The 26,667-nt window shown below is 38.1% G+C and overlaps 1 protein-coding gene across 6 annotated transcripts in view; it reads left to right on the top strand.

Annotated features, from left to right (window-relative positions):
• Positions 1 to 26,667, top strand: part of CPEB3 (cytoplasmic polyadenylation element binding protein 3) — a 114,601-nt gene that overhangs the window by 76,689 nt on the left and 11,245 nt on the right. For all 6 annotated transcript variants that reach the window (XM_042459275.1, XM_042459270.1, XM_042459272.1 and 3 more), the window contains 5 exons: positions 5,521 to 5,688; positions 8,671 to 8,760; positions 17,553 to 17,671; positions 20,571 to 20,685; positions 24,659 to 24,840. In XM_042459275.1, the coding sequence (XP_042315209.1) occupies positions 5,521 to 5,688; positions 8,671 to 8,760; positions 17,553 to 17,671; positions 20,571 to 20,685; positions 24,659 to 24,840 (674 nt within the window). The remainder of the gene's footprint in view (positions 1 to 5,520; positions 5,689 to 8,670; positions 8,761 to 17,552; positions 17,672 to 20,570; positions 20,686 to 24,658; positions 24,841 to 26,667) is intronic.

Genomic DNA, 26,667 nt, shown 5'->3' on the forward strand with positions numbered 1-26,667 from the left:
TTTGTCCTCTGGCATCGTACTGGTATAGTACCTGTGGCACATTGGTATCTTGCCCCTGTTGTCAAAATTTTAGAAGGGGGCACATCAGGGGACCTCTGATATTGCAGAATTGAACTGGTATGATTCCACTTTAAGTGCTATGGATGCATCCCGCGAAATCCTGGGATTTATAGTTTGGGAAAGCACTGGAATAATATGTCTAAGAATTCTAAATACCCCTCCCTAAACTACAAATCCCAGCGTAGTCTTATGTCTGTATTCTTAGAAATGATTTAGTAGTTAAGCAGCCAGCCTATAGACAGGTTTCTGTGTTCATATTTTCTCACCACCTTTAATGTGATATAGACTTTTGGCACTAACACCAGTCTGTAATTTAGTTTATGCAAACCAGAATATAATTTTATCTGAAGTCTGGTCACCAAATTAAAAGGACAGTAAAGGATTATGATTCCCATGGCTGTAGTACAATCTGGCCATTAATTAAGGGATATTTCATATTATATCTTTTCTGCACTGGCTTTTCTAAATAACTTTTTTCTAAACTCAAGTAAATATACTCAGGTGAAAGATGACTGTTTGGCTAGGCTGTTTAAAAGGCACAAAGTTTTGTATCTGAAACCTAAGAATGTGGAGCAGAGCAGACATTTGCAATTATATTTTCTTTCAGTGCTTTATTGCTATCTGCATTTCATTCAAGTGCTACACAAGTGCTATACAAAGGCTACTCTTTCCCATTCTGTTTTTTTTAACCTATAAATTGATATGTTGATTATATTAGTTATAGTGGTGAAACCAGCATGATAAGTATAATTCCCCATAGATCTTGAAAAATATTTTTATTCAATTTATAAAATTACCCATTCATCAGATCCCCACACACATGGTAACACTCTGTAGATTGTCTGATTAACACTAAAATTATTATAATTTATTATAACGATGATAATTCATTATAATTATTATTCATACTCTTAGATCTTCTGAAATTGGTAAGAATGGGTTGGCTTTCTTTCTGCCAGATGCAAGAAGACAGAAAGCTTCAGGATTGGGATTGAGAAAAACGCATCCCATGCCTCTGTCCTGGCTTCTTGTTCTAAGATTCCTGCTGCTTCATGGATTTTAGAAGCAAGAAAACGGAGAGGAAGAGAAGTGGCAAGGAGATGGAGTAGAGGGGGAAGGTTGAATGGGAAGGTTATTTGCTTGTTCAGCCTGGCAGTTATGATCCTTTCAGAATATTGGACTCTTTAGAGCTGAAAGCTGGAGCCTCTCCCCTGCACTGACCTGTGCGGAAGTTATTTTTGTATTGAGGGGGAGGGCATTGTGACTCTTAGGTTTTGCTCCTCTAATATTTATTGATTTTATTATCTCTTTTTATATATCGTTTGGAATGAGCTACCTTGAACTGCTTTGCACTTGTTTATGGTTTTTGCTCACACAGTGTTTGCAGTTTGATCATTTAATGAGATGTTTTCTTCATCCTCTTCCCACCCCCATTACCTTGCCTCGGATTCCCCTGCCATCTCTCCCATTCAGCTTTCCATCCACCCTGCACTTTATTGGGTCACACAATTTAAAGGGCTTGGGTGGAGCTACTGAGTCTGTTTTTCTTACATGTTATAGAGAACCTGTTAGCGCTTTGCCACTACTATAATTATAAGTAATTAGAATGCAGTGCATTAAGTAATTTCGATTAGCAATGTTAATAACAATAAATCAGTCTCTTACTTCCTAATGTTGAAAATTGGCAGATTTATTTCCAAACTTAATATACCAAACTTTGGTCCCAACACACTGTTGAGGAAAGAGATTGATTAAAGAAACTGGGAAATGTGTCATTCAGTTAATTTTTTCCCTACTAAATCTGTACTAAATTTGTACACTATTTTAAATTAATGCAAGATTTATCATGCTAGATTGTCTGCAGCTCAGTAGCTAGTGGGCATTCATCCCAGTGCTCTTTTAGGATAGTTTATTCTGATGTTTAATTCTTCAGAATAATTTCTATCTATATTGGATGAATGTGGTCTCTTTGTGATATCATCGCATTTGAGTATGCTGTAGGTCAAGTGTGGAGAATTCAAATGGCCCAGTGAAATAACTCTAAAATGCACTAGAGCAGTGATGGTGAACCTTTTTGCTTTGCCGTGCCCGGGGCGGAGCTTCCACCCTCTGGGGGTGGGGCTTTCCCTGCGCCCTTTCCCGACCTCCAGCTGTCTGAGAGACAGCTAGAAGTGGGGGGGGGATTAGGAGAGGGGGTGACAGGTGCGCACCTGCTCCTCCTGCCCTTCCTTGGCCTCCAGCTGTCTCTCAGAGACAGCTGGGGACCAGTAAGGGTTCATGAGGGGCAGAAGCAACAGGCGTGTGGCCCCTGCTCCTTTCTGAAGGGCTTTGCCAGACCGAAGGACACCTCAGGTCTAATGAAGCCCTGCGGGAAGGAGGAGGCGTACACCCGCCCTCTCCTCCTCGGTCCCTTTCTTCGGCCGAATGGGCTCCAAGGGGCCCATTCGGCTGAAGGGAAGGGAAGCCGAAGGGAAGGGACTTGGGCATGCCGCCATCCTGGGCTCCTCCACGGCCTTTTCAGCCCCAGATCTCTCTCTACGGAGGAAGGTCTGGGGCAGCAAGGGCTGCGACGGAGCCCAGGATGTGGCACGCCGCTGTCCTGGGCTCTTTCACGGCCTTTGCAGCCCCAGATCTCTCTCTCTCTCTGGAGGGAGGTCTAGGGCTGCGACAGCGCCCAGGACCCGGCACGCTGCCTCCTGGGCTCCTCCACGGCCTTTGCAGCCCCAGATCTCTCTCTCCGGATGGAGGTCTGGGGCTGCAAGGGCCGTGACGGAGCCCAGCATGCGGCACGCCACCACTGCTCCTCCTCAGGGGCCTTTCCCAGTCCCCAGCTGTCTTTCTGGAGACAGTTGGAGGCTGGGAAAGGTCTCTGGGAAGGAGCAACTGGCACGTGCCGGTCGCTTCGCCTCCCCCCCAACCCTTTCCCAGCCTCCAGTTATCTCCAATAGGCAACTGAAGGCTGGGAGAAGGAGCCAGACGTGCATGCTTCTGGGTCCTTCTCTCCAGCGCCATTTTCTGCCTTCCCGCTGTCTCTGAGAGACAGTGGGAGGTCCGAAAATGGCAGGAAGAAGGAGGAACGGGCACGCGCGTACCTGTTTCTCCTTCCCCTGTTCGCCATCACGGCACTAGAGTGTATATTACTGTTTGATACGAGCACATCTTTGTATGTGCCTTCAGAATATGACTCGTAGTTCAAGAACCACTTTACGGATGTATCTTATTGTTAAAAACAGATAACTGAACTTTCTGATTAATTGTGGAGGGACAGGCAATTAGGGTATGGAAAATAGTTTTAATCCCAATCATCATGCTAAGCATTTTTGTACTAATGCAGTTTTACAGACACTTGCCAAAATCAAAAGCTAAAATATGTGAAAAATTTGACAACAGGAAATATTATCCCATTAATCTGCTAAATCTCAGGCTTTTTGGTGTTTGAAGGTTCAACTATCCTCATAGCATTATAATACTGGCTAAATAACTAGTGCATACAGTCTCAGGGCACTGTTGCTTCAGTACAATAATTGGGCTGAAGACATTTTCAGAATTCAAAGTACTTGAAGTTCAGTAGAAAAGAAACAAGAGAAATGTGTACAGTCACTGAGAAACTGGTTGCCTTTTGGGACATATGGCCCATGTTTGTTGAGTAGTTGGTTGACTACTCAACCAAGCGTTACATTATGGTATTATATGCTAAGTAAGCCAAGAAAATAGGGCCATATAAGCTTGATGGTGGTCCAGTGCTAAAACATCATATCATAAGAAGGGAAACATTTGCCTGAGTAGGCACCCTGGTACACAATAGGAAGCCTGGCTTGGTTACATTGTGGAAGCAACACTAATTGAACCATATTTCCACACTGGAGACATCATGAGAGTGAAACGGGGAGGAGGGATTTATTCTTTGTGGTCTCTGTGACTCACACATATTGGATACTCTGTGCCTGCTCAGGCCATTTTTGGAAACCGTAAGTTTTCCGCTATATTACTTCAGCTAAAGCCCCCCAACCCAACCCAACCCACACTACATATGCTCAGTACCGTTTCTGTTCAGTTCCACTCAAATCTCAGCAGAATTGCTCTGTTCAAAACTGTTCCCTTTTCTGAAGCAAAATACACAGAGAACAGGCACAAAAGACCTGGCCAAACAATATATCCAAAGTTTCTATTTTTAGATATCTTCTCAACAAAAGCAGAAGTTTGTTTCACAGAAGACTGCTACTGCAAATGCAAAAAAGCTCTCAGCAAGCGTGCCAGAAAAAAAATCACTTTCATGTTGATAAGAAGAAAACTATTAGCATTTTTTATTCCTGCATGTGAGAGCAAAGCAAACATTTACATCCATGTCTTGGTCTGAAACTCCCATTGGCCCTAGCCAACATTGTCCAACAACATCCAGAGAGGCTCATAAGATCATCATCATCATCATCACCATCATCTTTATTTATATCCCACCTTCTCTGCAAGAATGGGTCTCAAAACAGCATATTCTCTCTAAAATACAGTGATGTATTTTCTATTTTGTTTTCTACTGTATTTTCTACTCTAAAATATAGGGATGTGTTTGCTATTTCTGGTCTTTCAGTATGTAACAATATGATTTTTTTTCCTTGTCAGATTCAAACTTAGTGCCCAGAACTATTTCTAATTTTGGTACCTTGTCCTTAAAAACAAAGCCTGGGTTTTAGAAATCAGGAAGCACAAGATCTCTTCCATCAGTTTGAGAGATCATGAGTTCATGACTGTTGGGGATATTAAGTTTGTTGCTGTTTGTGTGTTTTATAAATGTTTTAATCAGTCTTTACACAGTGTATAATTCTCTGTGTGTGTGTGTAAAATGTTAACTACTTTTTATTTATTAGAAAAGGTAATGCTTTATACTCAGTTTTTCTTTTTTCTAAACGAATGACTATATTCTTTTCATTTCATTATTTTCCTACTTACTCAGAATTCTAGTGAGTTCTAAGCTCATTGGCCCTATTTCTGATGAAAAAATAAAACATTAATCAACAATTCCATATAGTGAAAAAAGCTCCATCAAGACAAAATGTAAGAGTACTATAAATTAGGTTTTCTTCCTGTCTTACAAATTATCTATCACTGTGACTGAACAGCATAAGTTGATTAAACATATTGGCTTATTTTTAAATACTGTTTGAGCTTGGAACATGATTCCTTCAGCAGATATATTAAAAACTTACTGGATTTAGGTGAGACATGCCTTAAGACATGAGAAAATATTGCTTAAGATACATGTGACTATATTAGATGTCTGTTACTCATTTGACCTGAGCAGATACAGCAGTAACCAAGCCAATCACATGGCATGATTCTAGCACATACTTCTGCAATATTGAAATTTAGGCCGGCCCAGCACTCAAAATTAAAAAACCCTCAAAAATCCTAAAACAATTGTTTTTAAGCCAGTAAATTTCTAAGTCACTACCAAATCTGTTACAGGTCGGTCTTCACTCTTTCCTTTTGAAGATGGCTTCTTGGATGACAGTCATGGAGACCAGTCTTTATCATCAGGTCTGAGTTCTCCAACCCGCTGTCAGAATGGTGAACGGGTGGAACGCTATTCTAGGAAGGTGTTTGTTGGAGGTTTGCCTCCCGACATTGATGAAGGTAATGTGAAAATAATTATATTTTCTAAAAAGCAGTTGGCAGTAATAGAATTTCAGTCTTAATAATAATAATAATAATTAATTAATTTGTTTTATTTATATACCGCTATTCCAAAGATCATAGCGGTGAACAGCAAGTAAGCAATTAGCAAGTAAGCTAATTTGCCCCCAACAGTCTGGGTACTCATTTTAGCGACTTCCTCGGAAGGATGCAAGCCTGAGTCGAGCTTGGGCCCTTTTGCTGGTCTTGAACTCGCAACCTTGTGGTTTCGAGTGAATGGCTGCAGTACAGGCATTTAACCACTGTGCCACCAGGGCTCCTCTGCAGATTTCTGCAGATGAAAATGACTGTATGTAGGCAAGGACAGTAATACTGAAGTTGAGAGCATGGGGCTGTTTTGAGATTTTACACAGTAGGTTTTATTAATCAAATAATACTTTCAAATAATACTACACAAAATGTAGTGGCTCAGGTAGTTAAGACACTGACTCTGTTGATTGCAAGATCAATCAACAGGTGACGCATGATGGGGTGAGCTCCCATCACTAGTCGCAGCTTCTGCCAACCTAGTAGTTTGAAAGCATGCAAATGCAAACAGATAAATAGGTACCACTCCGGTGGGAATGTAAACAGCATTTTGTGCAATCATACTGGCCACATGATCACACAGTAGTCTCTGACAATGCTGGCTCTTCGGCTTAGTAACGGAGATGAGCACCACCCATGGTCAGACACGACTTGACAACCTTGTCAACAGGGAATACATTTACCTTTATCTTTACTTAAAACAAAAGGTGCTTAAGGCAAATAGCGAGGTGTAGTTGCGATTAAGTGGTATATATTTAAGGAAAAGTCAATGAATACAAGTTCATGTTTTTTGTGGGTTTTTCAGGCTATGTGGCCATGTTCTAGAAGAGTTTATTCCTGATGTTTAGCCAGCATCTATGGCTGGCATCTTCAGAGAATCTCTGAATAGAATCTCAGAGAATCTTAGAGAAGATTCTCTGAAGATGCCAGCCACAGATGCTGGCAAACCGTCAAGAATAAACTCTTCTAGAACATGGCCACATAGTCCAAAAAACCCACAAAATACTATGGATGCCAGTCATGAAAGCCTTTGACAAGTTTGTGGGTTTGTTGGATCCTATCTTGTCCTAATCCTGAGTCTCAGACTTTATTATTATTAATTTCAGAGTATAACCCTGTATATTGGGAGAAATTACTATAAAAGCATGGAATAATTAAAATAATTTAAAAACTCAGTTTTAATTTCAATTGAAAACAACCCTGACCACCAAAAGCAAAACTATGGGGCCAAACAGACAGCACCTAAAGGATGATTTCAGGGCGTCATCAGACGTGGGTGGCTTCAAGATGCTCTAGTGGCATGGCATTTACAAGCTGCATGCTGCCAGAGCATCTTAAAGCCAGCTTGCAAGTACAATGGGATACAAAAAGCTCTTTGTTAGGAAAAAAAAGAGTGGATCTTATCCACTCCTTTTTCAGCCAGCTTCAAGGCAGATTAGGGCTGGGACATGTGTTTGCTGTGGCCCCAATCTATCTTCAGAAGTGGCAACTTAAAGCCACCCCTTACCATTCTGTTTTGCCCCTTAGTGGCACATAAAAAATAGATTTAAGCATGATGTTTGATGAATCTAAGGGGGAAAAATCTGTTCAATCAGTGATAATGCCTCTGTAATGTCCTTGAGGTTCAAAGTCTATATGGAATGGATTAAACGGCATTTTCTGCAGATGAAAATGACTGTATGTAGGCAAGGACAGTATTTTAAAACTTGTGGAGCACACACTTTGTAGGATTTGATTGGTTCAAAATCAATACATTAAATTAGGTTTGGAAAACAATGGATAGTTCAAACGTAATTTGCTTCTCTTGGGTCATTCATTCAAAATCTGGTTATATTTTAGACTGCCTTTTTAGGGTTGTCCTATGTAAGTAAAATGTATTAGAGTACTTTACTGTGCATCTGCTTTATTAAGCAAAGAGAAATATTTTTATCCCAAGCAATTTGTAGATGTTCTTTATGCCTTCCCTCCTTCTGTATCGTTTCACAGTAGAGAAGACTTTAAATTAAACAAGCTAGAAATGATTACAGGACAAATATTGTGATTAGGATCATATTAACTTAATACGATATAGAATGTGTAAAACATTTTGAATTTTATTGGACTTATTTTATCTATACCAACAACAACAACAACAAACTTTAATGTTAGATATTTAGAGTAATATATTTTATAGTAATAAAGAGATTTCCTAGGCAGGCAGTATTCTAGATATACATATGTCTAGAGAAAAACTTAGAAGAAAAACCAGTATATTACCATATACTTCACTGGGCATAAAATTGGTTGTTTAAAGCCATTACTATATTCCACCTTGGATGTTATGCTGGAACCATTTTCTTTCCCATTACTGTTTGTTGTTGTTATTTAAAGAAGAGAGCAAGAGACAGAAGAAAACAGACACATGGATTGAGGAGAAATGTGGACAGGCACATTGGTGGAGGAGTTGGGGGGGTAATGTTGCAGGTAAAGATTAATTCCATATCAGAAAGACAGAAAAACTATTGGCATTGTTCTAATTTTAAAGATTGATAATTGCCTGAAACAGACGAGCAAAATGGCACAGCTTCAGGCTGCATTGAGAGTGTGCTGTTTACACAACGCATGCCCCGAACAAGGCCTGAAGCTGGGCTGAGGCTGTGCCAACAAAAAAGAACCGGAACAAGAAGGAGTGGATAGAATCCACTCCTTCCGCTGGCCCAGGTCAGGACTGCCATGGAAGCTCGGATTAGGACTGGACACTTGCAGTTGCCACTGTCCTGGTGCGAATGGCACCGCCATGGCCTCGCACCACTCATTTGAGCCTGTCTGTTTCGAGCCAATATCAAGGAAGAATGTTCTAAGTTTTTCCTTTTTTCCTTTAAGGGTGACCATACTGGTGTTTTTTTTCTTAAACAGATGAAATCACTGCCAGCTTTCGTAGGTTTGGACCTCTTGTGGTGGACTGGCCTCACAAAGCTGAAAGCAAGTCCTATTTTCCACCTAAAGGTAATTATTTTAATTTAAAATTACTCAGGCAAGAAGCTGCTTCCTTTTATGTATGAATGCTTAACACAGTTTTCAGTTAATGTGCAATCAAAAGTACTGTAGAATATAAATGAACACCACAAAAAGCATTTTTAAATAGTATTTTTGTATACTTTAAAAATGAATTTAGAATTTCATTTCTAAGTCTATAAATATCCCCCCCTCCCCATATATAGCTATATAGGGATTTTGGCTTTGTACTTTTGGTTTTTGAAACATCTGTGATCAGCTCCTTTTGTTAACCTGAGCTTGTCTCATAGTATTAATGCAGTAAATAGCTAGGTGCCCTGCCATTGTGTTTTCTGGTCTTCTTATAAATGGTTTTAAATATATAAGCAATTATCATGGTATCCTGCTACATTTAAGTTGTTAAACAGAGCTTACAGCTACTGGCATATAGTTTTGTAAAAATTAACTAGCATTATTCTTATTAGCACGATCCCTATTACTTAAGTATTTCATATTGGGCCGTGAGCATGTATTTTCAAATTCCCTAGAAGTACTCAATCAGAGCAGGAAATATATCCTGCAGTGTCTATTCTGTCTTTGAGTAAAAGCCACAACTGCATGCACAGTCCTTAAAGGGATAGGATAGGACACTTGCTGAACTAGAAGTGCAGCATGACCCAGAAATGAAATATGAGAACAGATATTCTAGCAGCTCTTAAACATTTACTGTATAGTAGTCATAGCCTGATTAAAAATCAGCACAACTTAGTAGCTTAGTTGATACAGGGATGGGTTTAAAGCCACTCTGAGAGCCTTTAGGGCTGAAGGGTGGGGTATAAATACTGTAAATAAATAAATAAATAAATAAATTTAAATGGAAGAGCGGTATCTCTAGTGGTAATTTTTTGAAAGCCCACCAACCAATAAAATTCACAATTCCTTTTCAAAGTAGTGAGCATATTACCAAAGTCAGATACGTTATAATACTTGATGTTAAAAAAGGTTGCACTTATCCAAAATGGTTTTTAATGTCTGAAGTGATAAAACCTGTTTTGGGACATCTTTTACAAATGCAAACTGTTTTAAATGCAGAAAAGAATAGTGAATTGGTCATAATTTGTGGATGAACTAAAAAGTGGAAGATGCTTTTTGAACATCTTCAAAAAAAAGGGGGGGAGATCCCAACAATTATCGCCCAATTAGTCTGACATCAATACCAGGAAAGATTCTAGTCCAGATCCTTAAACAGAGGGTCTGTGAACATTTAGAAAGGAATTCCATAATCACAAAAAATTCAACATGGGTTTCTGAAAAACAAGTCATACCAGACTAATCTGATCTCTTTTTTGAATAAAATTACCAGCTTGGTAGATGAAGGGAATACTGTAGACATAGCATAGCTTGACTTCTGTAAGACCTTTGACAAGATCACCCATGATATCCTTGTAAACAAGCTAGTAAAATGTGGGCTAAACAATTCAACTGTTAGGCAGATTAGTAATTGGTTGACTGGCCGAACTCAAAGGGTGCTCAGCATGCTCCTCTTCATCTTGGAGAGAAGTGACCAGTAGGGTGCCACAGGATTCTGCCCTGTGCTCAGTGCTATTCAACATCTTTATGAATGACTTGAACGAAGAAATAGAGGGCAAGTTTATCAAATTTACAGATGACACCAAATTAGGAGAGAATTAAAATTCAAAATGACCTGAATAGATGAGAAAATTGGGCCAAAAACTAACAAAATGAACCAACAGGGAGAAATGTAAGGTACACTAAGGCAGGAAAAATGAAATGTATAGATAAAGGATGGTGAACACCTGGTTTAACAAGACTACATGTGAAAGGGATCTAGGAGTCCTTGTAGACCACAAGTTGAAAACGAGGCAACACTATGATGCAGCAGCCACTGCAATTCTAGGCTGCATCAATAGGAGTATAGTGTCTAGATCAGTGGTCCCCAAACTGTGCTCTTTTGGACTTCAGCTCCCAGAATCCCAGACTATTGGCCAACATGGCTGAGGCTTCTGGGAGCTGAAGGCCAAAATCTCTAGACCAGTTTGGGGACCACTGGTCTAGATCAAGGAAAGTAATAGTACCACTCTATTCTTCTTTTGTTCAGACCTCACCTGGAATACTGTGTCCAATTCTGGGCACCACAATTCAAAAAGGATATTGACAAGCTGGAGTGTGTCCAGAGGAGAGCAAACAGAATGGTGAAGCGTCTGGAAATTATGCCCTATGAGGAGAGACTAATGGAGCTGGGGATGTTTAGCCTGGAGAAGAGAAGGTTAAGAGCCCTGTTTAAGTATTTGAAGGAGTGTCATATTGAGGATGGAGCAAGCTTGTTTTCTGCTGCTCCAGAGAATAGGATCTGGAACAATGGATGCATGCTACAGGAAAAAAAGATTCCACCTAAACATTAGGAGGAACTTCCTGACAGTAAGAGCTGATTGACAGTGGAACACACTTCCTAAGAGAGTAGTGGAGTCTCCTTCTTTGGAGGTCTTTAAGCAGAGACTGGATGGCCATCTGTTGGGATGCTTTGATTGAGAGTTCCTGCATGGCAGGGGGTTTAACTGGTTAGCCCTTGTGGTTTCTTCCAACTCTTTGATTTTATGATTCTCTTCTAGTTTGAGTGGGTTTTTAAAATGTTACCTTTTCCCCAAATAGTGTTTGTAGCATGCTTTGATTTTATTTTAAATTTGTAAGAGAGCCTTAAATAATTCTGATTTCTGCCTTACCTAGCAACTCGTAATTATCTCTAGGTTAGATCCAAAGTTGAAGAGTTTTCTGTAAAAAAGAGAGCTTCCTCCATTCATAGAAAATACTGCAATCCTGTAGGAAGCGGCTTGATTTCTGCCACCACCCACATTTTTCCAGAGGGTCCCCTGCTCCTGAGGACTTAACTTTCAGCAGGCACAAGGAACCTCAACAAGCCATCAGTGATAATTGCTATATAGGAATTCTGGATCCAAGCTAGTATCTTTGCTGTTGCTTTAACATATATATTTAATTGCTGCTGAATTACAAAAGGCCTGTGTTGTTGAATTGGAAGCATTCTACATTTGGGAAGGCTAAATCAGTGTTCTGTCATGCTTGTAAAAATATTCTTGAGTAAGCTCTGTTTTAGCATAAGACAAGAGAACAGTCTTTTGCTATTTTTATCATGGTTCTAATATGGGGGAAAGTTTTCTAGGCTCCTGCCAGTTGCCTTGAATATCTGTCCGAAAGTGCTAAACAACACTGGGTCACAACTGTTCCAGATTATTTATAACTGACTTCTGAGCTGTCAGAGCTTTCAAAATAAACCCTACAGCATGATTATTGTAAACTTTGCTTGTCAGGTAGGCTTTAAATAGGTACTTAATTGACATTTGCTGGACCATTCTATCAGTTTCTAAAAGGTTTAGTGCTTGTGTAGATGTTTGTGTAGGTTTTTTATGTACATTCCTTCATGTCTTCATTCCAGAGCGCTATTCTGACTCAGCCTGATAACAGGGTACTTTAAAAATTAATCTCTATCTGTTCTGAGATCAAATGCTATTTCAAATTGCTAAAAGCAGGATTGTTGTGTTTTTAAAAAAATGTTGAGTAGTCCTTCCATATACTTCCGGCATATAATCATTTACCTTAGCTGTACAGCTGTTATTGTGCAACACTGTAAGAATGCTCTAAAAGTGTTCTCTACAAGAATGTTCTAAAGTACAGTTCTCCAGAGTTGTGCTACATCAAATGTTAAGGCTGGAATATTTCCTTAGATGAAGGAAAGCCTTTATATGAAGGGGCGGTTCTGTGATTAGATCCTAGAAAGATGATTGACAAGTTTCTCTTATTGCTGGTGCACAATACAGCAAGAATCTGCTCGTGGTAAAGTTCTTCATGACACCAACCAGATAAACTGCTGTGGGTTAGGAACTGGGAATGCTAGCAAAGGTGTGCTTACCTTCTCAGTTTATGCACTTCCAGTTTTCACCCTTAGTTTTGCTTTCAGGAAGCAAATCTTTGAATTTCTTTTTGTATTGTCAGCGTGAAGATTTTTCCTGTAATGGAAAGGATCAATTGTATCCTTGTAACCCCTGAGAAATTTTTCTGTTACTAATAAGATGATTCAGAATTGAGATTGAAAGAACTCCTTTTGGCAGTTCTAGCATAACAAGTTATAGATGATTTGTCACATTTAATCAGGCAGAATGATGACAATCCTCTAATCTTTCTCAAATGTTTCTCTTTCACTTGAATTCTAACCCCTGCTTCCTAATTATGCCTCCTCCCATTGACAATGTGCAAAGGTAATTGCTATTTATTTAATATATTTATTTATTGAATATACCCTCCTTTCTCCCAGGATGGGAATCAAGGTGGCTTACAGTAATTTAAAACAAGGACAAGCTAAAATCATATTTTCCAAGATACTGTTCTTTTGTGCAAACTCACAAGCACCACAAAGTTTGCCTACCCACAGGGTTATTTCCTTCCAAAGTCAGTGCAAAGGGAACAATATATAGTCCAATGTGGTTGTAAGGATAAGCTAGAGTTACAGAGAATGTAATTTTCCTATGCAAACATCATGCTCATCATGCATACTGGCTATTGCTCCTGCTGCAAGTGGAGAGGGATAAACAAACCACAGTTCTTCCATCAGTGATTACTTGATTGTGATGCATGAGCCAAGAATTCTAGCATGTATTTTCTGGCAAACAAGGTGACCAGACATCCTCCTTTTCCAGGTCATGTCCTACAACCTTCTTCCCAGGAGGAATTTCAAAATGCCCTCCATTTTGAGCATAACTAAGAAGCATAGATTTATATTTATATTAGTGTGTTTAGCTTTTATTGTGCCCTTTATGTCCTACATTTTGCAATGCCTTGACCTTCTTTGCAGTTAGGACATCTGGTCACGGAAGGGGGGGTCCGGACCCCACAGACCCCCCCCCCCCGGCTACGTCCCTGGCCCTATTTTACAGAGAACAGGTGTTTATTTGAAGGGCTGTCTGATTAAAGTTTATTATAAAGGTAAAGAATGATCACAATGGAAAGGTGGACCTTGGTGGGTTGGTGCCCATTTGGATAGCAGACCGAGCAGCTCAACTGGTCACTGTATTCCCTGCTATAATGACATATGTTACATTTCTATCTAAATTACGCTAACATACAGGATATAAATTTTAAAAATAAAGTTATATAAATTAATATAGTCTGAAATAAAGTCAGTTTCTTGATATAGCTTTCTCTCATATAGAACCGATCTTAGAATTGGGTTGAATCTCACCTTTGCAAGATCATCTGATTATCTTCCTAGCTAAGCCTGGGTCAGTACTTTATAGAACTGCTGACAAGCAAAACAACAGTGAAATGTAATAGATCTTTTTCCCTAGCAAGAGTTACATTCTGTTTCCCCCCCTCCAATTTATAGATTAACTTTTATTCTTTACAGAGCTAGGAGTAATTCTGCATTATTTGTGCTGCAGAGATGAAGATGCTGCATATATTAGTTTAAAGCTTTAATAGAAAGACATCTAAAAGCAATAGAGAAGGATGTATTTTATGTTTTAAAATTCCTATGGTTTTCTCTGAGAAGGGTAATACTGTACATAGACTATTAGATTATTTAATTTTTCTTCCTCTGAAATGGTTTATATAGTGTTCTCTTAATTAAATGAATCAGCTGGCTATATAGTACATTGCCACTCTCTCAATAGGAACTTTAGCTTCCCAGAGTAATATGTAATATCAGTCTTCTGTAGTAGCTAAAGTAAGATTAGGCTCTTCTATTTTGCAATTTCTTTAGTGCTAAAGTCTTTGATGTATTTTGGAAAGCCAGTCACAGCACAGCTATACTTAAAATGAAAGTCTTCAGATTTTTAAAGATCACCTCTGGGTTCTTATTTTTAAAAATCAGCTTCTTTGACTTTTCATTTCATCTTTGGATTTAAGAAGTGCAATTTAATTAGTGTTCAAAGCATAACATTACAAAGTTATAAAATAGGACTGACCTGGGAGTACTGACTATTTATGCTAATACCTGTAGTAAATTTCTTAAATGTATTTCTGAAGTTTGTGTTCATGTGTTTGACTAAGAAAACAATAATACTGTATAGAAAAAAAATACAGCAAAATGTTTCAACTTTTTCCAATGTACTTGTATCACATCTTTCTTACTTCACCAACTTAATGGATACAACATCATGGTTTTATACGTAGCTATATGAGATGGAACCTGCTATTTTAGTAAATATAATTTATCAACAATATATTTGGATTGGGGACATCCCAATAACATTAGAAAGCTTGCATATAGTTATGGTTTATATGCCTACATTTAAAATCTTTAAATTTAACATGTCAAGTCTGAACAGTTATTGCTTCAAGGCATTCTTCTCCATTCTCATCAAATACTGCAGGTGCACTCAGCGGAAAATTATTTAAATAAAGTATTTTTAAGAGTAAAGATACCAAATTTCATAAGTATTTCTAAGTGACATGTTCCATTGACGAGGCTTTGTTACCTTTAGACAACTTTCTAGAATTTTCAAATTTAGTCTGCCTTTTCCTCTTTCTTTATGATACATGTTTGAGTTGATTCATTCATCATCTCTGAGAAATGCAACTAAGGTATTTCACAATTACACATAAAAACAAAGCTGTTCAGGTGTTCAGTTACCACAGAATGAATGCACATTGGGAAGGAATCCACTTGTACAGGCAAACTTCATTGCTTAATAAATTATTGTTGGCTGAAAGTTTGAAGAGAATCTAAAGAAGTAGAACCTGAGGAAGGAGACTCTACCAGTCAGAGGGAGTGTATTCCACTCTCCATTCTGTGAAGAACCCAGCAAAGAAGTAGCATTGGCTCTCTTTACACTTTCAAACACGACAAAAGTAGAGTGAATTTGAGCCACCATAATTCTGCACTTCTTTTCCCATTTTCTTCATTAACTGAACATCTGGAAGGTCTTAGGGGCAAATGTGGCAAACGTATGTTTAAAAAAAAACATGCACTATACAGGTACACTTGCCAGAGATCTAAGGTTGCCTATGTCCTCCAGCTAAATGTACACTTCATAGAAAATCTAGGTATTTGTTAAAAATGATCAATTTTGCATACTTACCATACCTGTGGCCATGTTTTTTGCTGTGTGAGAGAAAATTTGTAGTATGTTGAAAAACATGAGACCCATAGGACTGCATAGAATCTATAACTATACTATTTTGGCCCAGTCATATACAAAACAGTTATGTTAAATTGGTGGAAAGATTGTGATAGTGCAGTTGTTAACTATATAGAGAGTTATTTATTTCTAATGAGTGCCATCACGAGGGTTGGTGTTACCTGGTGCGGTAACTCATGATGTCATACACACCCCCATTGACCTTCTTCCATACCACAGCATACAGAATCTTAGTAATGTTTTTTGTACTAACGTTATTCATAAATTGTAATTCCCTATATCACTGAATGTAATGGCAATAGTAATATAAACAACTAGAAAAATTAAAATTGCATATTTAAATTCAATATCATACACACAGCCTAAATGTATGTATCTTCAGGTGTTTCACAGCACTTGAATCTCATCATCATCATATGTAAATCTCTGAAAATATTGCACTCTTATCCACTTTGTAGGCCCAGGATACAATTAGAAACAGGAGCATCACTAGGGGCATTCAGGTCACACCTGTTTCTAATTGTATCCTGTACCTACAAAGTGGATAACATCTGAAGAGTTATAGTCTACACTTTTGACTAACAATGTGCTGTTTGGAGTTAGAATAATAGAGTTGGAAGAAACCACAAGAGCCATCCAATCCCACCCCTGCTATGCAGGAACTCACAATCAAAGCCCCCCTGTCAGATGGCCATCCAGCCTCAGTTTAAAGACCTCCAAAGAAGGAGACTCCACTACTCTCCGAGGAAGTATGTTCCACTGCCGGACAGCTCTTACTGTCAGGAAATTTCTCCTAATGTTGAGGTGGAATGTCTTTTCCTGTAGCTTGTATCCATTGTTCCGGGTCCTATTCTCTGGAGCAACAGAAAACAAACTTGCTCCATCCTCAATATGACACCCCTTCAAATACTTAAACAGGGCTGTCATATCACCTCTTAACTGTCTCTTCTCCAGGCTAAACATCCCCAGCTCTCTTAAGTCTCTGTTCGTAGGGCATGGTTTCCAGACCTTTCACCATTTTGGTCGCCCTCCTCTGGACACACTTCAGTTTGTAAACATCCTTTTTGAATTGTGGTGCCCAGAACTGGACACAATATTCTAGGTAAGGCCTGACCAAAGCAGTTGCTTTACTATAACGAGGCTGTGTACAACTGCTAATTAGGATGCCTAACATACCGTACCTACAAGTTGGGTGCTTCTGCTCCAGGCCAGTTCCACCACCCTGCTATTTCTGCTGTAAAGTTGTGAGGCATGACAGTTCAATGGCACACATACTATTCATTTGTTTGTATTGCACTATATCCTTCTTTAGGCATCCCTCACTTTATTGCTTTAGCACAAAGCTTCTTCTTTTTTTAAGGTGTGCATGTACGCAGTTATGAATGTGAAATATATTTAAGATTAGATGGGAACATAAACAAAATTCCTGGATTGGGGGGAGGATGAAAGGCCTGGAATGTTTCTGACCAGTTTCCCCCCCAACAACTTGGTGTTTTGTATCAGCCATGTCTCAGTGTATTATTGGCCAACATGTGTCCTGCAGAATTTTTGCTCTTTGTGTTTTAGTATGAGTATATTGTGCCGTGCTTCCTAGAATTTGCAGGTGCTCACTTTGTAACCTTATTCTTTCCCAAGGTTATGCCTTTCTGCTATTCCAGGAGGAAAGTTCTGTACAAGCTCTCATAGATGCCTGTCTCGAAGAAGATGGGAAACTTTACCTATGTGTATCAAGTCCTACTATCAAGGACAAACCAGTAAGTAGAGTGATATACTGTGTTTTCCTTGAATAGCTGAAAACCAAATGCATTTGTGAGTAATTGATCATTCAGTATCATTTTACTTGGCTTTTGTGAATAGGTATTGTCCATGAAAGACTGTAAGATGTCTGTAAATATGAAAGCTCTTCATACTATCTGCTTTACTCAAAGACATAGCTGTGTTAGACTAGATCGGTATGCAAAGGGATGTTGAACCCCCTTGAGATGAACTGAGAGAAAGAAAGAAGTTGGTGGCACAAATTTCATAGACTTGAGTCTAGTTGTTTGCTTTAGTGTTCTTTAATGGCTTAATGTGCTGATCTAGGTACTAGAACTCATCAATAAGCTTGGTATCTGTTTGAAACAGCTTCCTCATGTGTCACAATGCTGTCACTTTATGTACATTTCTTTTTATCCCTCAATTGCCACCCTGTTTAAAACATGGGTTTGTTTAATTCATTAGAGGTTATCACCCATATTTGCATCAATGTTTGGCTTGCAATGTGATCCAGTTGTGTTTGTTTTACAAATCATTCTTCAAGATGGTTTTGCTTAATGTTGCAGTGCTCTAGATATTAAAAAATGGCATTTTCCCTACATTTTTAGGCAAACTGGCAGTACCATAGGAAAAGTAAGATTTAAACATTAAAAATATATATCTTAAAAGTGTACCTGTAAGTGTGCTGCTTAGAATAAATCGGTACAGGCAGTGCATATTTAAATATCTGGATAGTACTTTTCATATTGCCTTCATTTGCAGATAATCTTATAAGCAAAACAGTGTTAGACTCCTGCTTTATATCCTTTGATGTTTAATCTCTGGGCAAACCTGCTCACACTGTTTCTTGCCTTGTAAAATTGGGAGAAGATGGTATGAGCATGATCTCTATAGGATTGGTCATCAGTATGAATGCCCTGATTTTCATGTCACTTTTCCCACAAAGGTGTTATGGTGGAGTACTCAAATAGGAATGTTTTTAGCAAATAAACCATGACTTTGTCTTTTTTTATATATACAATTTTAAAAGCGTATGGATAATAATAAAAATTAATAGCTGTAGAAAGTCTATATAATAGTCATACTTTAGTTTTCATGGTTTATATATTATTCCCCAGCTGGTGCTTTCCATATATACTGGACAACAAGCCCCTGGATCCTCCAAACTGCGGAATTTATAAGGCTTATCAACATTACATTTTTATGGATTGCCACATTCAAACAACCCAACAGTTTTGTCCCAGATTCAACCATCTGCCTTTTTAAATGGACAAAGTAAATGTTTTCCATTTCAGCAATCCTTTTAGCCTAAGTAAATGAGTTAATTCCTTCGCCACCCACTTTTTCCTTAGTTTTCAATATATATGGAATATTTACTAAAATGAAGAAAGCCTTGCAGTTAAAAATCTATCAACTTTCAGAATGTGGAGGATACTTATGAAACGTTCTCTATAATCCATGGTCTATGTTTGCATTTGCATGAATTATTTGTACAATGATTTTGTAATTAATGCTGAAAAGAGGAGATAGTTTCATATAATAAGAGAATGTTGTGTTTTAACAAATAAAATAAAATACTGTAAATAATCCAAGGTCTGGATCACAGGCAGCTGGTGATAGATACAGATATAGGTATAGATATAGATATAGAGCTGTTGCTATAAATAAATGTAGTATTTTAAAAAGCCAGCATGGTGTAGTGGTTTTAGTGTTGGACTGCAGTTCTGAAGACGAGGGTTCAAATCCCGGCTCGGCCATTTAAACCCACTGGGTGACCTTGGGCAAGTCACACTCTCACAGCCTTAGAGGACTGTTAAAAATAATGAATGAATTTTCTTATTCATATATTTCATTCTTACATTATAGTACTCTGTTAGGTATTTGTATATTTTTGCTGTAAAAAGATAAACTAAATCACCCTAATCAGCCCTCAGTCTACAGGGTTTCTATATCATCTGAGGAGCACAAGTTTTGCAGGTGAATGGGAAATCAGGCTTCATCTCACATCATAAAACTTTTTACACATTTATTCTTTGTGTATATGTTCAGTTACTCTTAGGTTACAGCAGATGGATAGCTCAACAGTGATGTTTCCCTCACATGACTTAACTTTCCTTAATTCAGAGTCTGTGGACCTATATGCAGACTACATGGCTTTCTAGAAAGTCTTAAGCATTTTCCAGAATCCTAAACATATAAATGACAGGTGCTATGCGATGCTGCTCAAGAGTTAGTTATCAAGGTCCCATTCAGTGATGGACCTCTTCACCCTAAATTTAGGCAGGTTGTACTTGTTTTCAAAGCAAGTTAATGTTGTGATTGGTAGTTATAGATTTGACCCATAAGTTCAAATGTGGCACCCAGAGATTATTCATTACCTGCTAAGTCAGAAGTTCTGCATACATCAGATGTCATATCTATATTTGAAAGACTTTTGTTACTCTAGTATAGGTGTTCCAACTTAGTTTTTTTAAGGGTTTTTTGCGTTGTGAGGCTGTGTTCTAGAAGAGTTTATTCCTGATGTTTCTCCAGCAGCTGTGGCTGGCATCTTCAGAGAATGCTGTTCCAACTTAGTTTGAGCATACAAAATAGCTATTCTAGTGATAGTAAATACCTTGGAGATAACAGTGGTAGATAAGGGCAACCCAGCTGCTTGTGTCCTTGGGCATAGATGAGAGCTTCTGCTTGTCTTATAAGTCTTCAGATGTGGCATATATTTCTTCCTGTAATGTTTAATTCTAAGTATTCTTATTTTCATCAGTTTTATCAACACAGAATAAATACTGGTTATGCAGTATAATAATATAGCTCGATGTTTTAAAAAACGTCAGTGGATTAAAATTCCCTTCTACAGCTTTCCAAAAGCCAATTAAATATTGAATCTTTTGGCTTTTTCAGGTGCAAATACGACCTTGGAACTTAAGTGACAGTGACTTTGTAATGGATGGTTCTCAACCTTTAGACCCCAGAAAAACTATTTTTGTTGGAGGAGTTCCACGACCCCTTCGAGCTGGTGAGTGAAATTGCAGACCAAAATGCTAGTGTTATAAATGGTTGCCTAACGTTTGATGCAATAATAGTCTCTCAATAGCCTCTCTTTTTCAGGATGCTTGATATCTTTTTCTAGTGTTAGTGTGACTTCTGTCTGAAGTAGAAAAAACATGTTGCAAACTATACAGTGAAGGGGACAGGAGGGATCAAAAGTTCAGACTGCAAGCCAAACTTGTTTCTCTAGTTTCTCTAGTTTGAGGTGTTCCCTACCAAGAAAATAAGCTCAGTAGTTTTCAGAGGGACAATGCCACTTTCAGATGTTATGGGGAACTCAGTTGGGAGTCCATTTACCATGCTATGCCACTTCAAAAATGAGAGCACCCTAGTTAGTCTGCATTTGAGAAGAAACATGGCAGATGAGAAGATACAGCCAAAGCCTTTTTTCTTCCTGGTTAATTTTCAACTCATAGTCATCCTTCTCAAGCTGTTTTTGCCAACCCACATAAGAAAAATTATGGAAACTGGGAGACCATATTTTCTAATTTATCAGTGAAAAAGTACCTAGGAAAGGGTTATTCCTGGGCAGAAAAAGTAAAGCTGTTTCTGAAGACTGAAACTTTTACCTATCTAGGCTATCTATCCGTAGTTACAAGTTTTAGCTTGTAACTTTGAAATGCAGTGGCAAGGACAGAGGGGGCAATTGACCCCTAGGCCCACCAAAGTTGTGCACCCCTAATTTAGACATTTTGTAACACAATAGGCTCAAATTTTGAGCATCTGTGGGTTTTTTTAAAAAAATAGATGGCTTTGTATCATACTTTAAGAAGCCTGAATGAATCCTGCTTTGAATAATGTTATTCTCTGTTCCTCTGACAGTTAGGACTTTTAGGTAAGGGCTTTGATTATACAAGTCTAAAATCTTGAGGTATCTTTAGCCATATATAATTCTGTAATATAAAATAAGCCGGTCTTCATATTGTCTTAAAGCATGGCTGGTTTTCATTTTAAAATGTTAAATTGGATTTTAAATTGGATTTGGAATTTCTCCAGGTATTTCATGCATATGTAATGAATGAATTTTCATTGGATTGTTCTATAATCCATTTCAACTATTACCGAGATTTATTTTTTCTAAGCTATTTAAGATAATTTTGAAGTTCCTTTGTCACCTTAATTTACAGGAAATCTTCATTAACTATAATATATATAATGTTGACTGTACTTAGATAGAAATAGTGATTTAAATAACTGAAACAGGGTTGGGCAATTCCATCAGATCCAGTGCCATTTCACCTCTTTCCTGAATCTTCCTGCTGGCAGCATTCACTCCAATGCAGGAGCAACTTCATTTTCAGGTTTCTAAAAATGAAATTCTGAACTAAAACAAAATTTATGATGCTTCCACATCTTGAGTTAATGTGAACATTTGGTATGAGGTTTTACTGCTACTCATAACTGAAGTTCAGCAGGGACTGCAGGAGCCCAATGTGACCCATTTCTGATCTCAAAGCATAACAATGGAACAGTTGTAGGCATTTATGCACTTCTCTCATTTTCTGTACAGGTATATGCAGTCTGGCTGACTGCATTTTATTTTATTGTTTTGGGTTACATTTTTAAAAGATGTTTGTTTCTTCTATAGTTATTCAATTACATTTCTTGTTTTAGATTCTTTGGGCAATATAAGTCTATGTCATTATATTCTCCCTGAATTGATTTCAACAATTTTGATACAGAAGAGGGGTTTTTTTCTTGTTCATTTCTTGTTTTTCTTGTATTTTTCCTTATTGTGTTGATACATGTAAACATCATATAAGAGCTTTGAGATAGAAGACAGATAAGAAATAGAAAAGTTAATGAAGTACTACTACGTTGCATTTGTACAAAAAAACTTAAAGACTTTATCTAAATTGCATTTATATTGAAAAGGGAGTATTCACTACAGTTCTCAGTCAGAAATATTGTGAAGACGCAGATAGTTTGAGAATTAATACTGCTCATTATCTGCTGCTTTCCTGGGTGGGAATTGCATCTGCTTTGCTCAACTCTTCCTGTTATTACCCCTTTTTTCCTCCTCTCTGATTTCCTTCCATTTTTCAAAATGTGCTGTCTGAAAGAAAGAAAACCTAATGCAAAACTGGAAATAAAGACACTTCATTGTCATAAAATGCTTAGAACAATGACTTATTATATTATATGAAAATTAAAAGCAAGCTGGGAATCACCATGACTCTGAGCAATGCTTTCCTTAAAACACAGGTGGGCAGAGTGCAGCCCAAGGGCTGCATGCAGCCTCTAGGAACATTTTTGTGCTCCTAGGGGCTCCAAATGCCCCCCAAATGATCTCTAGGGAATATAGAAAGCATTTCCACATTTCTGAAGCCCCTGGGACCCCACCCCACTCCAAGTAAAAACATTTTTTAATGATTTTTTGAAAAGCTGTCTTTGCCTCAGAATGAGCCAGAATGCTCTCTAGGGGCTCATGAAGGCCTCGAAACATGCCCCATGTCCCATAGAGGGTGTTTGGGGACACTAAAACAGGTGCAGCCCTGCAGGATCTCCTGGAGGGCTAATGCAGCCCCCTAGTCTATCACTATTGCCCACCCCTGGCTAAAATGGTCCTTCACTTTGGATGAAGAGTTTGTACATATCACTGTTCATATTGGATGCTGGCATGAGTTGCATTTCACCTTACATTCTCCCTTTGTGTTTCTAAGGCATGCTTGTTTTGTTCCCATACCATATTTCCATGTTATTCACACTGAAAGTGAATGGCGATGGTATCTCTACTTCTTGCTTGATATCTGGAATAGCCGTAGCTGGCTGGAGATATATAAGCCAATTTTTTCCCCATTTAAAGCCATTCATTTCTATTAAAATATCATTTTAAAATTCCTAACTCTCTAGACAATTATATGGTTAAACAAACAAAGATTCCTGTAACCAGCTGTACATATTAATGCACCTCATATTGAAATTAATAATTAGGTACGCACTCACATTCATGTATCCAATTCTTTCTTAACTGTATCTATAGTATTTTTAGTCTTGATTTGGACAGAGTAGATTATAATTAGAATAATGAGTGCTGCACTGAGATCTTCCTTAATGAAACCTCAAAGAAACACAATAATACCTAAAGCATTTCCACTCATTAGAGATGAATATATTTATTTTCAGAACTTCCAAGTTGGATATACTTACTGCACCTACTAAAAATAATATCGTATTCTCTATTTCTAGTCAAAATACACTAAGTAAAATGTTGACAAAATAATACAAAATAATATCTGGTTTTATTTATCCGGTTGGTTTTTGGTCAGGCCACCATTGAACATTTTCCTTTTATTTCCCCTGGCTCTTTAGTGTTTGTCTCTCTCATCTTATTTGATCTTATCCTCTTGTGTCACCTTTTTGTAAAGTCTTCTACTCCCCTATTGTTAGAAATGTCAGCATCATTGCTGTCCATTTCTGGTGTCCTATTTCTTCTTTCCTTCTCCGCTTCCATGTAGCAAGCCTGCATGATGTCAATACTTCTTTCCCCTTTCAGCATCCATACATTGTTTTTCTTTCCCTCTTTCTCGATAACTTCTCTCTCTCTCTCTCTCTCTTTTTCATCTCTCCATCCACGTCTCTTGTCTTCTTGCGCTTCATCATCTACCTCTCCTTCCCTCCCTCTCCCTGATACTCATTAAACTTTGTACTACTCACAGCTTCATCCACCCTTTACAGAATTAAAACATTCAGTGAAAATGACAGGTTAGGTTGTGGAACTGGGGTGGCAGGAAGTGGAAACAACCTAGGAAACGAAACAATATGTCCTGTATTGTTGTCTGCAAAATTGTCTTTAATTACTTGGATTTTTTGGGGCGGAAGGGACATTATGTTCCAGCTCCAGGTGGGTGTTTTTAAAGACACTAAGATAATTAATATCAACATGCTGGTTGTAATCTCTGGCACAGATGTGTCCTTTACTGTTTCATGTTGTTTTGCAGTTGAACTAGCAATGATTATGGATCGTTTGTATGGAGGAGTCTGCTATGCTGGCATTGATACAGACCCAGAGCTGAAGTATCCAAAAGGTGCTGGTAGAGTGGCTTTCTCCAATCAGCAGAGTTATATTGCTGCTATCAGTGCACGCTTTGTCCAGCTCCAGCACAATGACATTGATAAACGGGTAAGCAAAATATACCTGGATAGATTACTACTGCTGACAAACTGCACAAGTTCCTTAAGTGACATCACAGCATTAGTCTGTCTAACCAAAATGGTCTTCTCTGACTAAAGTTCTCAGGCTGTGGCTTTCCAGGTCCTCCAAACCCAAGATCTTACTAAGTGGAGATGCCAAGAATTGAGCTGGAATATCATGCCCATTAAGTGGATGATTAATTACTTAGCTATGGATACTTCCTTTGCACTTTAATGTGAACTGTGTGTGGAGGCTTCCATCTTCCTTAATAGTGATAAAAAACTTATTTAGCTTTAAAAACTTTCTAATCTCAAATGGAACCTTGTAAGAGTTTACAAAAAATAATATTGTGTCTGAAGGTGAAAACTTGCTAAAAAGTTCTTGCTATCCTTTTCCACTTTTGGAAGTTTCCTTTTTATGGGATATCCTTTTGAATATGATTGTTGTGCAGAAAATTGAAGATAAACTAGACAACAATGGAGCAATAGTGTCATGGTTGAATGAAGGAAGATGGAGAAAAAAACATGCCAATGTATGTGAAGTCAACACTGAAGATGATTTCTTCAATAGTCTTTATTCATCCCACAGTAAAATATTGCTGCTGATAGTATAATATAATGAAAAAGGATCAAGTTTATTGCACTAGATAGTGGCTCAACCTGGAACTCAAAATGCCATGAAATTTCTAGTTAAATTTGAAAACATTCTACATTAAAATGTTATTTTGTTATTACCATGAAATGACATTGGGACCAAAGAATCCACATCCTTCATGTACGGTTGTATTTTTCTACCCAAAGCAGTAGATGATTAGATGATAACAGTAAAACATGAAAATGAAAATTCCATATGTTATTTTTGTATAAATTTAATCTTATTTACATAGAAATGAAATCCACATTGTTTAATTGTATTTTAAGGGGGGGAGGTTGAGGGTTCGGACTGTATATTTTAACCTTGTAAGCCACCCCGATTGCATTTTGTAGAGAGGTAGGACATAAATTATTATTATTATCATCATCATCATCATCATCATCATCTTTTTTCCCAGAATTAAAATAGAGAGTGTAGAAATGCTGTGCAAACAAAAACAGAACAGTAGCAGCAGTTCTCTTGAATATCTGAATAGCACTCCTTTTCCCATCATTGTGAACTCATCCTCCAGACTTTACTAATCCAAGAAATAATACTCCACATTGATTTTAATACAAAATACTTATGTATGTGAGAGCCAGTATGACATAGTAGTTTGAGTGTTGAATTAGGATTTTGCGTGACCAAAAGTCAAATCCCCACTTGGCTACGGAAACCCACTGGGTGACCTTGGGCAAACCACCCTCTCTCAGCCTCAGAGAAAGGCACAGTGGAAAACCCCTCTCAACAAATCTTGCCAAGAAAACCCTGTGATAGGTTTGCCTTTGGATCACCTTGAGTCAGAAGCAAGATGAAGACACATTACAACAACAATAACATTTAAGCATGTACTTAACATTAAAAGCAGTGGGACATAATATATTTTTACTTCTGGCTGAATCGTTTCCTTAATGTTTATGGCCTAACTCCTGTATAGGATTTACGGACGGCAGAGGGTCCAGACTATTTGAGAGACCGTATCTTCCCATACGAATGACTGAGAACCCTAAAATCCTCAGGAGAAGGCTTTTTCTCAGTCCTACCACCATCCCAGTCTCATTTGGTGAGGACACGAGAGAGAGCCTTCTCAGTGGCTCCTCCTACCCTGTGGAACTCCCTTCCACGGGAGACTAGTCTGGCCCCCTCACTGCTGGCCTTTCGCTGGCAAGCAAAGACATTTTT

Source organism: Sceloporus undulatus, chromosome 3 (genome assembly GCF_019175285.1).
Source record: "Sceloporus undulatus isolate JIND9_A2432 ecotype Alabama chromosome 3, SceUnd_v1.1, whole genome shotgun sequence".
NCBI classification, from domain to species: domain Eukaryota; kingdom Metazoa; phylum Chordata; class Lepidosauria; order Squamata; family Phrynosomatidae; genus Sceloporus; species Sceloporus undulatus.